Here is a 15,716-nt window from a genome sequence, read left to right as displayed (position 1 = left end):
GCAGGCGGATTCTTTACCAGCTGAGCCACAAGGGAAGCACAAGAATACTGGCGTGGGTAGCCTATCCCTCCTCCAGCGGATCTTCCCGACCCAGGAATTGAACCAGGGTCTCCTGCATTGCAGGTGGATTCTTTACCAACTGGGCTCTCAGGGGTAGAAGAAATAGCGAGTGCGAAGGTCCTGAGGCAGGAACAGGCTTAGTGTGTTCCTGGAAATGAAGTGATATCCTAGGCGACTCTGCCTAGGATGGCGGTACCTGGGAAATCCCGAGATGCAGATTAGAAAGTGACTTTTCCGAGTCGCTGTACTGCAGAGCGTGGAAGATGCCTCACTCTGTGGCGTTTGGCCCTCAGGTTGTAGTTTACTCATTTTACAGATGAAGAGACTGAGGGTCAGAGAGGAGAAGTGACCCTCCCAATGTCACTCAGCCTGAAGGGGGAAGGAATGGGATTTAACCCATGATTGTCTGATTCTTGAGTCCAGCCTTCTGCCATTTCACCCCTGCTTCTGATTCTCTTAGGGCTTCCCTCATAGCTCAGTGGTAAAGAATCTGCCTGGGTTCAATCCCTGGGTCAGGAAGATCCCCTGGAGAAGGAAATGGCACTCCACTCCAGTATCCTTGCCGGGAGAATCCCAAGTACAGAGGAGCCTGGTGGGCTGCAGTCCATGGGGTTGCAAAGAGTTGGGCACAACTGAGCAACTAACACTTCTTCTTTCTGATTCTCTTTGTAGTTTGAACAGCTTCCAACTTTATGTGGTGCCCTCCCCTCTGCGTGAAACACAGAGTCAGACGGGGCAAGGGGAAGGCTGGGGACAGAGCTGAGTCTCAGTGGGCTGAGCAGGGACTTAAGGACTCAGGAGCTCCAAGGAGGGGTGCATTCTCTGGGCACCAAGGAGGGATGGAGCAAAGATAAAGAGGATGGGGCTGGAATAGGGGGGCAGCAACCAGGGTGGAGTGGCTCTGAGGACCTGGCGGCAGGAACAGAATCAGGGAGCCAGGAGGTCAAGTTCAGGAGCAGTGAGGTCAGCTGAATGAGCTCACAGGAGGGCGGTTGGGGCCAGAGAGGAGGTCGGGGTGGGGGCACTTGGGGACAAGCTGAGAGGACCTTGAATGTCAGGTGAAGGTGTGGGACTTTATCCTTAGGCAGTGTTAAGTCTTGGAAGGCTTTGAAGAGAAAGAGGAGAGGGCTCAGATGGGCCCATCTCTGGATCAGGCAGCCTTGCAGACAGATTGGCTGTTTATCAACCCATCTCCAGCCCTACCAGCCCCAGCCCCCTCTTGGGTCTCCCTTCAGTGTCAAAACCAGGAAAGCCCCAGCTGAACCAGAGAAACAGTGAACACTTCATTTCCTCCCAGCATTCCACAGTGGGGTGCAACAGAAAGCACATGGATTTTCAGTTCAGTTCAGTCACTCAGTCGTGTCCGACTCTGTGACCCCATGAACCGCAGCACGCCAGGCCTCCCTGTCCATCACCATCTCCCGGAGTTCACTCAAACTCATGTCCATCGAGTCGGTGATGCCGTCCAGCCATCTCATCCTCTGTCGTCCCCTTCTCCTCCTGCCCCCAATCCCTCCCAGCATCAGAGTCTTTTCCAATGAGTCAGCTCTTCGCATGAGGTGGCCAAAGTATTGGAGTTTCAGCTTCAGCATCAGTCCTTCCAAAGAACACCCAGGGCTGATCTCCTTTAGGATGGACTGGTTGGACCTCCTTGCAGTCCAGGGAACTCTCAAGAGTCTTCTCCAACACCACACTTCAAAAGCATCAATTCTTCGGTGCTCAGCTTTCTTCACAGTCCAACTCTCACATCCATACGTGACCACTGGAAAAACCATAGCCTTGACTAGATGGACCTTTGTTAGCAAAGTAATGTCTCTGCTTTTGAATATGCTATCTAGGTTGGTCATAACTTCCAAGGAGTAAGCATCTTTTAATTTCATGGCTGCAGTCACCATCTGCAGTGATTTGGGAGCCCAAAAAAATAAAGTCTGACACTGTTTCCACAGTTTCCCCATCTATTTCCCATGAAGTGATGGGACCAGATGCCATGATCTTCGTTTTCTGAATGTTGAGCTTTAAGCCAACTTTTTCACTCTCCACTTTCACTTTCATCAAGAGGCTTTTTAGTTCCTCTTCACTTTCTGCCATAAGGGTGGTGTCATCTGCATATCTGAGGTTATTGATATTTCTCCTGGCAATCTTGATTCCAGCTTGTGCTTCTTCCAGCCAAGCATTTCTCATGATGTACTCTGGGTATAAGTTAAATAAGCAGGGTGACAATATACAGCCTTGATGTACTCCTTTTAGAGTCAGAGAAAACCTGGAATGAATCCTAGCTCAGTTGCAGAATTATGGGAAAATCACTGCACCTACTCCAACCCTCAGTTTTCCCATCTCTAAAGTGGGTGTCATGGTAGTTCCTGCCTCATTCATTTATTCAGAAAAAAAGTACTAAATGTCTACTAGGGACCAGGTTCTGTGATCAGTGGTCCCAGGCTTGGAGGAAGGATTAAGTGTTTGGCACATAGTAGGTCCTCAGGAAATGGACCTTACCATTTTTCTTGGTGGTCTGGACTCCCCTTCATTCTGCAACCAGTACTAACCCCATACAGATTTCTAGGCATCGTGTGTGGGCTTTGAGGGTGTGCTTTAAAAGGGGTGGGGGAGGGGAAAGAGTCAAAAGGCAGGATGGAGTGAGCAGAGAGGAGTCCCCAGCTCAGGGGAGCAGCCGCTTTTGCTTGTGAAGAGTCTCCCCTGCTAGGAGCCCAGGCGGGGACTGCATCATCCAGCCTGCTGTGTGTGCACGTGTGTGTGTGCACGAGCCCGGATACAGGAGCACCGGGCAGCCTGGACACGCACGAGTCTGCACACTGTCGTGTTTATCATGCCTGCGTGAGCTATATATGCACATATTTAAGTGACAAAAACCCACATGTGCCCTCAAGCCAGGAAGATGTACCCTGGCCACTTCTCTCACCCTGACCTTGACAACAGCAGTGTTCTGTGCTGTCCCCAGGGTGCAGGGGCGCCCGCAGGTGCACCCGGCTGGCCCTGAGGCGGCTGCTCTTAGACATGGGACTCTGCACAGACACACATGGCTTGGGAATCTGGCCTTGCCACCCATCAGCCCTTCTGCCCCAGGGCAAGGCGCCTGGCTTCTCTGAGCCTCAGTTTCCCCATGTGTAAAATGACAGCAGCAGTGATGACAGTTATCTGCAAGGCTGGGAGCAGCTCCTGCATGTGCTCCGGCCTGGCACAGAGTCTTGCTGAGCAAATAAAAATGAGAGCTAATCCATACGTCATGTGGCAGGGGCCCAGCGCTGTTAAAAGTGTTTTATTAGTGTTTTATTAGTAGTACTTGTCTAATCCTCACAACCACTCTGAGGTAGGTGTTATTATTAGCACCATTTTTAAATGGGAACCAAAGACCAGAGAGCTTAAGTGACTGACTCAAGGTCACATAGCTAGGTTTCAAACCCCGGCAGATGGCCACCGGATCCCACTCCTGACCACAATTCCCAGGCTTTCTTTGCACTTGTGCACACACACACGCTAGCGGACGCAAACCTACACTCTCTCACTGCTCTCTTCCACTCACACCTGCTCCTGCTCCCCTTCCTGCCCTCCAGGTCCTGGCTGACCAAATGAGAACTGAGATTTGAGCAGAGCCTTCTAGACCACAGATGCCTCCTGTCCTTCTCAGACCCTGGCAACGCTCCCACATCCATGCATGGTACCTCCCACCCCTAGGCCCGCAGAGCACACACTGGGTTGGGGGGGGGGTCCTGTGTCCCCCTTAGCAGACATTTCTGAATCGTCATTAGAATAACAATAGTGCTCACTCACAGATTCATTTTCCTGGAACCCAACTAGGCACCTGTCCCCCAGCCAGGCGCATAATCCTCCCAACCACTTGCAAGATAGGAGTTAAATCACTTTTCCATTTTCCTTAAAATTAAGGCTCAAAGATGAAGTGGCTTGCCTGGGGTCATTGTGGATCCTGCTCCTGGTCTGAGCGCCTAACTCTTGTACCTTCCAGCCGTAACACAGCATCACGCACGCGCACTGACCACCTGCAGCACAGACCAGACACACAACTCGAGCGCCGCCAAGTGAGGGCCTCAAGCCTCCCCGACTGCCCCCACACCTGCCAGGCCACGCTCCTTGCCACGTGCCCTCCACCCATCCCTCTCTCTCGCTCGCTGGCTCCCTGAGCTGGAACAAAGCCACCTGGGCCGAGCAGCCACATGGACCTGCAGCCCCAAGTCTTTAGCTGGTTGATGGTGGCTCCCCACGCCCCCCTCCCTTCCCATGGCCTTGAGAACAGCTGCCTCCACTTCGAATCCATCCCCCTCTTCCTCTCCAGGAGGAAACAAAAGAGTAACTGGGAGGAGAGAAGAGAGGAAAGAGGTCTGAGCAGAGAGAGGAGGAGACAGAAGGCGGTGGGCATCCTCCCATCAGCCCTGCCTTATGCCCAGCCCCGACCAGGCGATCGGGGGCCCCTGGTTGTCTCTCGGACTCCCTTCTACCTGTAAAATCAAGAGGAGGTCTCCATGGTTCCTCCCAGCTGAGCCAACACTATTCAAGAGTCTGGTTCTACCATCTTTGGACCCAAACATCCAGCAGTTCAGGCTTGGATCACGGTGACCCGAGACTCCATGCACTGCCGCTTCAGATGGTTCAATGCGCTAGAAAGAACTCTGGGCGTAGAGTCCCAAGTTGGGGCACAGATTCCAGTTCTCTGACAGTCCCTGTGCAACGTTAGGCAGGGTTACACTAGCCCATGTGGCACATTTCATAAATAAGGAAAAGGTCCTCCTTTGAGAAGATTCTTCCTGAGCTAGCACCTGTGGCTAGGCAAGAACACCAGCTGCTCTTCATCCCCTCTTCCCCTCTTCAGCCTAGTAACTTTGTGCAGGATACAGCCTGCACAACCTTACTTCGCGGCCCTAAGCTTGGGAAGCTGCCTCTCTCATCTTCATCTGCAAAATGGGTTGACCACACATCAGCCTCACAAGATGACAGGCAGGACGGGGCCTCATCTGTCTCATTTGCCATTTTACCCCCAGAGTTTAGCACAGAGTGGTCTTCCCCTGTGGCTCAGATAGTAAAGAATCCGCCTGCAATACAGGAGACCCCAGTTCGATTCCTGTGTCGGGAAGATCCACTGGAGAATGGATAGGCTATCCACTCCAGTATTCTTAGGCTTCCCTGGTGGCTCAGCTGGTAAAGAATCCGCCCACAGAGACCTGGGTTTGATCCCTGGTTTAGGAAGATCCCCTGGAGAAGGGAAAAGGCTACCCACTCCAGTATTCTGGCCTGGAGAATTCCATGAACTGTATAGTCCACGGGGTCACAAAGAGTTGGACACGATGGAGCAACTTTCACTTTAGCACAGAGCAGCGTGGAGAAGGCATTCAGCTAATGTTTAGGCATAAAAGAACGAAGGGAGGGATGGCTGGAGACTGTTAAGTGCTGGCCTGATGGGAGGAATTGTCATCTTGGATCTGACCCACACACTTTCACCCAGGTCAGGAGGACCCAGGCTGATCAGGGCCAAAGAGGATGTGGGCTTAGCAACTTAGAGAGAGGAGGCGGCATTAAACTAGGGATTCAGGGACCTCCCTGGTGGTACAGTGGTTAAGACTGTTTGCTTCCAATGTAGGGGATGTGGGTTTAATCTCTGGTCAAGGAACTAAGATCCCACATGCTGTGTGGCATGGCTGAAAAAGAAAAAAAACCTAGGGCCCCAGAAGACTAGCTGTAATGCCCACTACACCCTCATGCCCAGCCCTTTGCAGTCTGCCACAAGCTGGCACCTCCACTGCAGCAGTGAATATGAAAACAGTAAGGGCTGTCACTTTTGCCCAGTTCCATGGATTATTTCCTCTAACCCACACCAGTGATGTATGAATCACCCTATTGTGCAGACAAGTAAACAGAGGCCAATGAGGTCCAGTGCCTAGCCCAAGGTCACCCAGGTGGAATAAGAAGCAGAGGATTCAAAGCCAGCTGCAACTGCTCCCAGACTCCACAGTCCCACTGGGTACCACTGTGCTTAGTAGTGTGGGGGTGACCCGATGGACTGTAGCCCTCCAGGCTCCTCTGTCCATGGGATTTTTCCAGACAAGAACACTGGAGTGTGTTGCCATTTCCTCCTCCAGGGGATCTTCCCGACCCGGGGATCAAACCCGTGTCTCTTGCATCTCCTGCATTAGTAGGCATGTTCTTTACCACCAGCTACTTGGGAAGCCCCGCCCACATGCACTGGGTATCATTATCCCCATTCAACAGATGCGGAAACTGAGGCCTGGAGCGGTTTGGTAATGCAGCCAAGGCCACTGAAGGGTCATCTCAGGGCTTCGAGTTTCAGTGCGGGTAGGGAAGGGGATGTTCTGGTGTTGTCCTCTCCGTGGGCCTCAGTGTCCCGGCTCTGGCTCCAGAAGATACGGAAGGGCTTGTTTCCTCCAGCTGGAGGAAGGGGGAGGGGTGCCCCGCCCCACCAGGCTCCATTGTTCCCGCTGCACAAAGAGCCCTTGCTTGGCATTCGGGGGCCTTTGTAGGCCGCGCAGCCTGGCGGCGCCCCCGCCCGCGTTATCAGCCTGGGGAAGCGGCGGACAGAGCTGGCGGGGCCTCTCTGGGCCGCCGCCGCCCGAGACATGTGTTGGACACGGGCCTTTCAGGCCTGGAGCCGCCGCACAAAGGCCCGGGAAGGAGGCGGAACAAAGGGCTTTTTCACGCGGCAAGTGAAAAGCCGCAGATTAGCACTGGCGCGCTGCGCTGGCGGGGAGGGGCCGGCGGCCAGACCTCAGACCCCTTCTTGGCTCAGCCCGCGTCCCAGGTCTGGGGCCTCGGAAGCCCTCCCTCCTGCACAAAATCCCTCTAGGCTCCCCAGGATCCCTAACGCCCTGAATTCTGCACTCTGCTTGTTCTCAAGCCTCTTCCTCCGCACTTTCCAGTTCTGGCCTTTTCTGCACAATTTGCCATCCCCTGAATGATTCTCACTTTGCAGCTTCTGTTCCCCATGCCTGGAATGCCATTCTGTCCCTTTCTCAAGACCGGTTCCAGAGTCACCTCTTATGGAAAGATAAGAATCAAATACCCTGTGAATGCTAACTCTGTGCTGGGCACTTTGCCTTCTTCCTGACCTCACAACGACCGTGAGATGTAAATTATTAGCCCCTTTACCCAGCTGAGGAAGCTGAGGCTCGGAAAGGTTGAGCCTTGCCCATGGTCACACGTCAGGAACCCAGTGCAGCTGAGATGCAAACTCAGATCCATTTTCACGCCTCGTCTGTCGGAAAAGGTCTCTCTGCTTCCTGTGTCTCCCGGGCAGGTAGTTCTTCTTTAGGGGGAGGGTGGAGGGACATGGGCACTGCTCCATCAGCGCCAGGACACCTTCAATCAGCCCTGACCTGCCCCTCTTAGGTATGCCATCGACCGCGACTCAGATTTGGACCAGATCTTTGATATCGATGCGGACACGGGTGCCATCGTCACCGGCAAGGGACTGGACCGAGAGACGGCCGGCTGGCACAACATCACAGTGCTGGCTATGGAGGCGGGTGAGCCAGGGGGCGGGGCGAATACGGAAGGGAGGGGCGATGGCCAAAGGGTGGGGCTATGGGCGGGGCAAAGCCCAGGGAGGAGGGGCCAAAGGCTGGGAGGAGGGCAAAAAGAAACTGGGCAGAGCTGAGGTGGGGGCGTGGTCGGCAAAGGCTGACCCACAGGAACACAGATGTGGGAAGGATTCCGAGCCCAGAAGGCCGGGCCCAGTCTTGAGTTTGGCTTTCTTCCTAAAGCTTGTATTGAGCACCTACTATACACCAGTCCTTTTTATAGAGGTTGGAGATAGAGCCCCTAACAAGGTTTAAAAAAAACTGTCTCCATGGGCTAGAGCCAGACCCTTAGGAAACTTCAAGAAAGGGTGTTCGCATGTCAGCTAAGTGCTAACAAGAAACTGGAAAAAAAGAAAGCAGAGAAAAGGGATTGGGAGGGAATTGTTTCTCTTAGGGTAGGCTTCTCTGCAAAGGAGACTTGTCAAAAGAGAGCTTGATAAAGTGAGGGAGTCATGCTGCCATTGGAGGGAAGAGAGTTCCAAGGAGAGGGGACAGCCAGTGCAAAGGCCCTGAGGTCATAGTTGGAGAAATAGCAAGGAGGCCAGTGTGGTTGGCGAGGAGCAGAGTGTCTACCCTGCAGTGGGTCTTTGGACTTGACTCCAAATGAGACGGGAGTCACTGAGGGGTTTGAGCAGCGGAGGGAGGTTGCCTGACATGATACCTACAGCTGCTGCATTGAAAATAGGTTGTTTGGGGGCTGCAGGGGCGGGGGAGAGGGGAAGGAGCAGGGGCTTAATTAGAATTTACATGCAACAGGGCCCTGAAGATGAGATAGTGGCCTGGCCCAGGGTGATAGCCATGGAAATGGTCAAAAGTGGTAACTTTTGGAGGCAGGCTGAAAATAGAGCCCCCTGGACCTGCTGATGGGCTGAGATGGAGGAAAGAGATGGAGGGGTCAAGAATGACTCCAAGGTGATTGGGCTGTGTCGAAGACTGTGTGTGTGTGCATGCGTGCTTGCATGTCACAGGCAGTTTGGTGCAGCTGGAGAGGCGTGTGAGCTGAGAAAGAAAGAGGCCCTGGGACATGGAGTCTAGACAAGTCAGGCCACGGAGGTGAGGGGCTAAGAGCATGGGGGTTCACGGCACGCCAGGAATGGGGAAAGGGCAGTTCAGCAGGCCTCCTCCTCAACCAGAGCAACACTGCCAGAGCCCATGCTAGACCAGCTCCGCGAGCTCCCCTCCCTGTCAGCTCTCCAGGTCTCAGCAGCCAGCAGAGCCTCCAGTAACCGATGGTGACAGCAGGAATACTCAGAGGCTCAGCCTTGGTGGAAGTGGGCGCCATTCAGACTCCCCTCTGCCGAGCTGGGCCCCAAGGCCCTCCTGTGCCTTCGAGCCCTCCTGGCGGCTCTCCTCCCCCGCCTTCCCTGGCCGGTGCCTCCCACTTCCCTATCCCCACCAGCCCATTCCAGCCGAGGAAGTCCCTAGGCTGAAGTTCCCTTCGTTTCTTTCAACTTCGGTTTAAAAGGAAATACAAAGCTGGCTCAAACCTCAGTGCCTGCTGCTCCCGAGCCTTTGAATCCACTTCTCCACCGCATGAAAGGGAGATAACAAAGGTGGCTGGAGAAGAAGTGGCTGCTGGACTGGTGGGCAGACAGCTCCCCATCCTCACCTCCCTGAACCTGCTTCCTGAGCAGCCAGGGGGCCTGGCCGGGCTGCTGGGCAGAGACACCCCCTCTCCCTGCCCACAGAGCATCTCCCCACCAGCTGTCACACCACCTGACGGCCCACCGCTGGCCGGTCCCTTCTTGGGTTAAGCGTTGTGCTTCTGCCCTGTGAATTTCTTCCAGAAAGCAGCTAGAGAAGCATAGAGAATCTCTAATGCTACCATTTCACAGAGAGAGTGTGTCAGGGGCCTCTTCCCAGCAGAGATTCTTTTACAGTGTTTACCTAATCAGATACTGAGCTTGATCCTTTTTAGCACATACTTCTACTGAATCATGATCAGCACCCATTTTATTGATGGGAAAATCGAGCCTCAGACTATACAGAGCTTTGCCCAAGGATGTGCAGTGGCAGAGCCAGGATTTGGGGCCAGGTCTTCCTGGTTTCTTCCACAGCTTTGCTCCACAGCCTCCCTTTTCCTGGCACTCTGTTCTCTGGGCCCCACCTCTATTGCCCCCACACCATCCCAGTAACTGAGCATGGGGAAGGAAAGGACTGGGCTAGCGACCCCTCCCCTCGGAGCTGCAATTCACAACTCCTGCCCAAGTCTCACCGGGGATATTGATCGATGATAAAATGAGTGGTTCCCACTTCACGGTGCTGGTGGGGGGATTAAATAGGATAGAAAGAACGTAGCCTAGTACTTAGTGCTCAGTTAATGATAGCTATTGATCTGGACTCGGTGCACTTGCCTGAAGCACTCACTCTGTGCCAGGCGCTCTACAGTGCTGTGTTCACGGAAGCTCCCCACCTATCAGATGTCGATTCTGCCATTACCCCCAACGTATGGATGAGGAAACTAAGACTCAGGGAGGTGAAGTCATTTGTCCAAATTCCGGGCCCCAGCCAGTCTGACGGCATGGCCCGGCGTTCACCCAGCTGCCCCCGAGTCATATGTCTTCGGTGCCAGGCATGAAGCCAGGAGCGGCGCCAGCCATCCACCCACTCCAGCCTCTTGCCCTCTCCGTGAGACGAGGACAAATTGTTATCCCCACTTTGCAGACTGGGAAGTAGAGGCTCAGGAAGGAACCGCGATGGCCCCAAAGTCACAAAGCCAGTCCCTGGGGGATGGGGGTGGGCAGGGCTCCCACAGCCAGGCCAGAGCCTCAGGGACAATGCCCTGGGGTCTCCCCACCACCGCCCGCCCCGCCCCCCCACACCGCGGTGCTCTTCTGCCAAAGCATCTATTCAGCTTCTCAGAAACAGGGGACCACGGCAGGGGGGCCAGTGGCGGGGTCAACAAACACGAGGTGACAAGAATCAGAGGGGAAATATTTACACACAGCAGCGGAGCCTTGTGAGCACCTCGGAGAACAGAACGAGAACGCGGCACTGAGGCACAGCCGCAGCCTGTCAGACCGGATTACCTCAAAGACTCCCCAGCCACTTAGTATGCGGGCTCCCCTCTCCCCCGAACTTCTGAGTCATCCATTCTGCCCATGCAGACGCTGCTTCCACTGACATTATCTTTAACGTTTTGTAATCATGAAATATTAATGACCGATATTGAATTTAAAGTACAATTTGTGTCTGAATCCTTCAGTGGAAAAAAGGGCAGTTGTAAAGGGACAGTCTTCAGAGAGACAGAGGGGCGGCGGGCGGGCTGGCGAAGCCAGCGCTGGGGTAGAGGGGGGTGGTGTGCCAGGGAGCTGCAGCTGGCCCCCTCTTCCAGGCCCCAGACTGGTCTGGAGGGGTTGTCTCTGGCTGGACAGCAAAGAGTTAACTAGATTAGCTAGAGCTTCCCCATCCGGGTCACCCCAGGCCAAGTCCCGATTTCACCAGCCGCTGATTTTTCCTTTCTATCACAGAGCAAGCTTTATGATTTACACATGCATTTGTGTGCCGACTTTGTTGATCTCTCATCTCCTGGGGAAAGGACCTTCCTTGAAGGCAGGGTCTCTTCCATATCTGTAGCATTCACACTGGGCCTGGCGCTTAGTAGGTGTGTACAAGTATTAGGGTGGCCAAAAGGGTCATTCGGGATTTTCCGTAACATCATATGGAAAATCCCAAACAACGCTTTTGACCAACCCAATATTTCCTGAATGGATGGTGAATGGTCTTGCCCACCCAGTTAGGAAGGCAGGGCAGCGTGATAAAGAAACACTGCTTCTAGTGGTCCGACCCCTAGCCGAGAGTATGGACAGTCATTTCCCCTCTTCTTGCCTTGGTTTTCTCACCTATGAAATGGCACCCTATTGGACAGCTATGAGGGTTACTGTTGACTATTAATCATGTGCGCTCAGTCGCTCAGTCGTGTCCGACTCTTTGCGACCCTATGGACTGTAGCCTGCCACGCTCTGTTCATGGGATTCTGCAGGCAAGAATACTGAAGGTGGTGCCACACCCTCCTCCAGGATTTCTTCCCGACGCAGGGATCGAGCCTGGCTCTCCTGTGTCTTCTGCATTGCAGGCAGATTCTTTACTCACTGGGCCACCTGAGAAGTTCATAACTATTCATCATAGTGGCTTCTATTTATTTGAAGCTCACAATATGCCAGATGTTGTGCTGAATACTTTATAGAAAGTGTCTGCTGGGGTCCTCTTCTCACCCACCGAGCCTGGGCACTGGAGTCTGGGGCTAGAGTCTTGGCCTCTGACCTCGGGAGGTCTGGCCCCGCTCTGGACAGCACAGGGTAGAGGGGATGAGGCGGTGAGCTCTCAGGAGGTGCAGCAGGGGAAGAAGGCAAGAAAGCTTTCCCAGAGAAGGGGACGTCTGAGTTGGGTCTCAAATGTTAAGGAGAGTCGGGTTGGGAGCTCCCAGCTTTCTGCTGCTCCCAGCAGAAAGACGTGTGCCAAGGCCTGGAGGTTTGGCCAGCAGGAAGACCACTGTCCATTCTAAGAAATAGAATGTGGCTAGAAGCTGGGCCAGAGGGTGGCTGGAGCAGGTGAGACGAGCTGAGCATGCAGAAGCTCACTGGGGGCCTCTACAAAAGGCCTTGGAAGTCCTGTGAGTAGCCGGACATCTCCTGGAGACGACAGGGAGCCAGAGCAGGTCTTCAAGCAGAAGAGGGAGATGGTCAGATGTGCAGTCCCCTGTGGCCACTTGGGTTCGTGGGGGAAGGGGGACGGGAGGGGGGCACCCTGGAGCGGGGAACAGATGGGAGGCTGTCAGGAAGACTCGGCTGAGACATGTGCTGAGAGTGGAGGGCAGGGCGAGGGAAGGAGGGAGGAAGTGCTGGGGAGGCTGGGGAAGAGGCTTGGCACAGCCCTGCATGGAAGGGGTTGCTTCAGAAGGTAGTGAGCTCCCCATCACCAGAAGTGTGTAAATCAAGCCTGGGTTCCACTTGGACCAGGTAACTCCCAGGATCCTGAGCTGCCTAGGTACTTAATTAATCCCACCAGGAACAAAGATTTTCGTGAGGTCCATGTGGTCTTTGTAGGAAAGCCCAGAGTATTAGGACCAGCTCAGCCCTAGGAAGGAAAACTTCCTGCCACCCACCCCTGATTCCAGGGCCCCTATTTTACCCAGAAGTTCTCCCCTACCCTTTGGTGGATGAAACATCCCCAACTCAACAAGGTCAAACTTCCAATCTCCATGTGGAAGCCAAACAGATAATCAACAAGCAGAGAAGGCGCCCTAACCTCGTTCTCCCACTGGAGGTGAGTGGGGACCGGGCAGGGAGTGCAAGGCATCCCCCCCTGACAGCTCTGACACCCCTTCCCTGAAGCAGCCCCGCCTGCTCACCCAGTCCCCCGCATCGCCGTCCTGCCTGCTTGTCTTGGCCAGCTCGTAATTGGGATGATAAATCTTCCTGCCCAGCTGGCCAGCACTAATCAGAGCCTGGTGTTTGGATGCAATTTAATTCCCTTGGGAGGTGGTGGGGGCGGGGGGTGGGGGGCTGAGGGAACTGTGGAGCAGAGGGTCTGGGCTACCCTTGCACCACTGCTGGTGAGGGAGAAGGAGGTACCTTCCAGCAGCCCCCTACCTCTGTAGCCCCCTCCCTCTGCCCTCTCTCCACTTCTCACTCTCCTTCCCATGCCCACTCTTGCGTCCTCACTTCTGTCTCTCTCCCTGGCTTCTCTCTTTCTCTGTGACAACCAAGGAGAACCTCGGAGTCCAGCTCCATTTGTTTTAAGGATGGGAAAACCTTGGTGCAGGGAGAGAGGCAGGAACAGGTCGGACAGCTAGACTGCTCCCTCGGTGATGTGATTCAGGGACGGGCACGGCCCCCGCAGGATTTGTCCCTCCAGAGGCCTCGGTCTCTCCCTGCCACTCTGCAGCAGCCCAGCATGATTAGAGATGCCAGACAGTGAAACCCATTCATTTGACCAACCTTTATTAAGCACCTACTGTGTGCCATGCAGAGAGGGGCTGGGGAGACAGCAGCAAACACAAGAGACCAAAAATCTGCTTGCTTTCTAATGGGGGAGATAGATGATGGGTGAGTTTAAGTAAGTAAAAATACAGACAGAGGATGAGACAGTTAGATAACATCACTGACTCAATGGACATGAGTTTGAGCAAACTTGGAGACAGTGAAGGACAGTGAAGCCTGGCAGGCTGCAGTCCATGGGGTCGCAAAGAGTCAAACAAAACTTAGCAACTGAACAACAACAACAACAAAAATACAGGGATGTTGGATAAACAGGACAGAGAGAGAGCAGTAAATGGGGTATCTGGTGGAATTGCAAGGAGCAAAGTGAAATAAAGTCATCAGGGGAAGTCTTGCTGAGAAGACATCTGGGTAAATACCTGAAGGAGGGTAAAGAGGAAACTTGGATCAGAGGAAAAAGGAGAGTGGGGCGAGGGACAAGGCCAGGGAGGAATATCACACAGGCCTTATGGGTATGTAGGTCTTGGACGTATAGTCTGATTGCCCAGGACTGAGGACAGTCAAGGAAAGCTTCCTGGAGGAGGCAGAGACATTTGGGGCCTCAAGGCAAGCTGGCCTCGGGCAGCTAAAGGTGGTCAGAAAGGCCATATCATTTGAAGGGTAGAAAGTCCCTGTTTTGAACCAGGCTCAGGTTCCATTGATTGTCCCCTGTGAAACTTTGGGCAAGTTCTTTACCTCTCTGAGCCAGTTTCCTCATCAAAAAATGGCAGTAATTCAAATCCATATCTCCCACAGGATGAAATGAGGCAGAACAAACCCTGGCCCGTGGCAGGTTCTCTATATGTGTTTGCTGGTGGCCTTCTGGGAGGCACACATTCCTAGGAGTTCCCTAACAGGGTCACCAGGCCAGGCCCTACACCCTCTGTATTTCCTGCTGGCCTCCAGCCTCTTAAGTTCAGTTTGGCCCAAACACTATATTAGGAACGGCCAGGGGATGGGGTCTTCCTTAGAAGGAATCCAGAGTTTTGCTATCTACAGACTCCCCTCCCACCCCAGGACCTTTGCACAGGCTGTTCCTACTGTCTGGAGAACTCTTTCTTCCCATCCCCTTCACCCGTTCACTTCCTAGTTGGATCTCAGCTTAAAGGTCCCCTGCTAAGTGCTAAGTACCTTCAGTCGTATCTGACTGTTTGCAACACTATGGACTTTAGCTCACCAGGCTCCTCTGTCCATGGGATTCTGCAGCCAAGAATACTGTAGTGGGTTGCCATGCCCTCCTCCAGGGGATCTTCCCAACCCAGGGATCGAACCCGTGTCTCTTACATCTCTTGCATTGGCAGGCAGGTTCTTTGCCACTGGCGCCACCGTCCCCTACTTCAGGGTAAACATCCCTCCCTATGCCCCACCAGGGTAGGAGCTCCTGCCTCCTTCTCTCACAGTCCTGGATTTTTTTCCTCTCAACTCTTATCACAGTCTGGAATGCTGTCTGTCCCTGCCATAGACCAAGAGGCAGTGTTGGTCTTGTTCAGTATTGTGCCCTTGGTACAAAGGAGGCGCTCAAACTGTAGTAGTCAGCAAAAAACAGAAGTCTCAGTTTCAAATTGCCCAGTCCGGTCCCCCATCTGTTATACAAAAGGGACTCTGACACCCAGAGAATCTAAGGGGACTGCCAACACTGCACACTGGCTCTCCCGCCCAAGCCTGCTCTCTTCCCAAGGCACCCACAGAACGGCCCACGCTTCTCAGCCCCTTGGCCCCCCAGGGCTCCACCTGCCACCTCCCTGGATTAATGGTGAGCCAGCTCAGAAAGGAAGCACCCGGCCGAAGCACGTTTAATTTTAATTTAGGAATCGGTTAAGACTGCAGGCCTGCTCAGCTCTGGGCTGTCAATCAGCCTTCCTCAAGGCTGCATCAATTAGTTTAAAAATATTGAATGTAATTTTGCCTGACACAACATATTGCAGCTACTGCAAAATATAATTTATTTTAGAAGAAGAAATAATTAAACTAATTTGCATGTCAGTCAGCTGAACTGAGATGCCAGGGGAGGGTGAGTGGGACCCCTGGGGCATCCAGCCCTGGGAGAGGGCACCTACCACTGGGTGTAGGGTGAGGTCAGCCTGGGCCTCGGTCTGAGCAATAGCTGAATCTGGATGGA

The 15,716-nt window shown here is 53.7% G+C and overlaps 1 protein-coding gene across 1 annotated transcript in view; it reads left to right on the top strand.

Annotated features, from left to right (window-relative positions):
- The window catches only part of CDH22 (cadherin 22), an 83,640-nt gene that overhangs the window by 52,084 nt on the left and 15,840 nt on the right, over positions 1-15,716 (top strand). The window contains exon 7 of the mRNA XM_069546333.1: positions 7,429-7,565. Coding sequence (XP_069402434.1) covers positions 7,429-7,565 — 137 coding nt within the window. The remainder of the gene's footprint in view (positions 1-7,428; positions 7,566-15,716) is intronic.

Source organism: Ovis canadensis, chromosome 13, assembly GCF_042477335.2.
Source record: "Ovis canadensis isolate MfBH-ARS-UI-01 breed Bighorn chromosome 13, ARS-UI_OviCan_v2, whole genome shotgun sequence".
NCBI classification, from domain to species: Eukaryota; Metazoa; Chordata; class Mammalia; order Artiodactyla; family Bovidae; genus Ovis; species Ovis canadensis.
Note: the sequence above shows the minus strand (reverse complement) of the source record. Positions and strands in the feature narration are given on the sequence as shown.